Below are 1,176 nucleotides of genomic sequence, written 5' to 3' on the forward strand. Positions count from 1 at the left end.
GTCTAAGCACTGTGGGCGTGGTCAAAGCACTGTGGGCGTGGTCAAAGCATTGTGGACGTAGTCAAAGCTTTGTGGACTTGGTCAAAGCACTGACAAAGGTGTAGGAGCATTTGGAAAGGGCCAAGCACAGAATGTAGTGAAATAGAAAACTTTAGTCACTCATTGTGAAGACATCTCACTTAAGATGCGCATTCAGGTAGTGATTCTTGATTCTTGTGACAAGAAAGCGGATGCTCCAGGCCCTGCTTTCCCCACATCCCTACAGCCTATCTTCCCAGTCACCTGTTTTACTCTTATCTTCTTTCTCTCCGTTTATTAAGGGTCTTAACATTTTTGCCCATGTGCCTATGTCCATGTGATTGCTTACGAAACATGTGCATTTAAAGTGCGTTTTAAAAAATGCTCCTCTCGCCTTTCCAACATGAGCCCGGCAGAATGGCTCCCGCAGAGAAGGGTGGCGAGAAGAAGAAGGGCTGTTCTGCTGTCCACGAGGTGGTGACCCGAGAATACACCATCAACCTCCACAAGCGCATCCATGAAGTGGGCTCCAAGAAGCGGGCACTCAGTGCACTCCTCGGAAACTCAAAGAAATTAAAAAATTCGCCATAAAGGAAATGGTGACTCCAGATGTGTGCATTGACACCAGGCTTAATAAAGCTGCTGGGACAAGGGAATAAGGAATGTTCTGCATCGCCTCTGAGTACATCCGGAAAACACAGTGGGGATGAGGATTCACCAAACAAGCTCTACGCACTGGTAACTTACGTGCCTGTTACCACATTCAAAAATCTACAGATGGTCAATGCAGACGAGAGCTAACCTTTTGAATGTCAAATAAAGTTGCAGAACTGCCCAAAAAAATGCTCCTTTTGTTCCTCATGACAACACATGATACCTTATAGTTAATAAAGCGATCAGTTACCTAACACTTATTACTAACAAACACACCTGTGACAATAAGAACTGTGGTGGGATGATACAATTATGTCCTGATAATGGTACTGACAGTGGCTCTTGTTCAGGTAATGCTCACATTTTAAAATCTGTTGTGCTATCCTGGCTTTTGGCTTTTTCCCTCTCTGAGCGGTAGATTTGGCTGGTGGTGTCAGCCTGGCTTCTTTCTGACAAGAAGGCTCTGGTCAGTCTAGCAGTGCTATAAGACAGATGGGTTTCCTA

The 1,176-nt window shown here is 45.1% G+C and overlaps 1 protein-coding gene across 1 annotated transcript; it reads left to right on the top strand.

The window, feature by feature from the left end:
• Window positions 1–435: 435 nt before the first annotated feature.
• LOC116903669 (60S ribosomal protein L31-like) lies at window positions 436–819 on the top strand. Its single transcript, XM_032906329.1, has 2 exons — window positions 436–565; window positions 647–819. Exons 1-2 carry the CDS (start codon window positions 436–438, stop codon window positions 817–819), a joined length of 303 nt encoding a protein of 100 aa, XP_032762220.1.
• Window positions 820–1,176: the final 357 nt, after the last annotated feature.

This window comes from Rattus rattus, chromosome 6 (genome assembly GCF_011064425.1).
Source record: "Rattus rattus isolate New Zealand chromosome 6, Rrattus_CSIRO_v1, whole genome shotgun sequence".
In the NCBI taxonomy this organism is placed as follows: domain Eukaryota; kingdom Metazoa; phylum Chordata; class Mammalia; order Rodentia; family Muridae; genus Rattus; species Rattus rattus.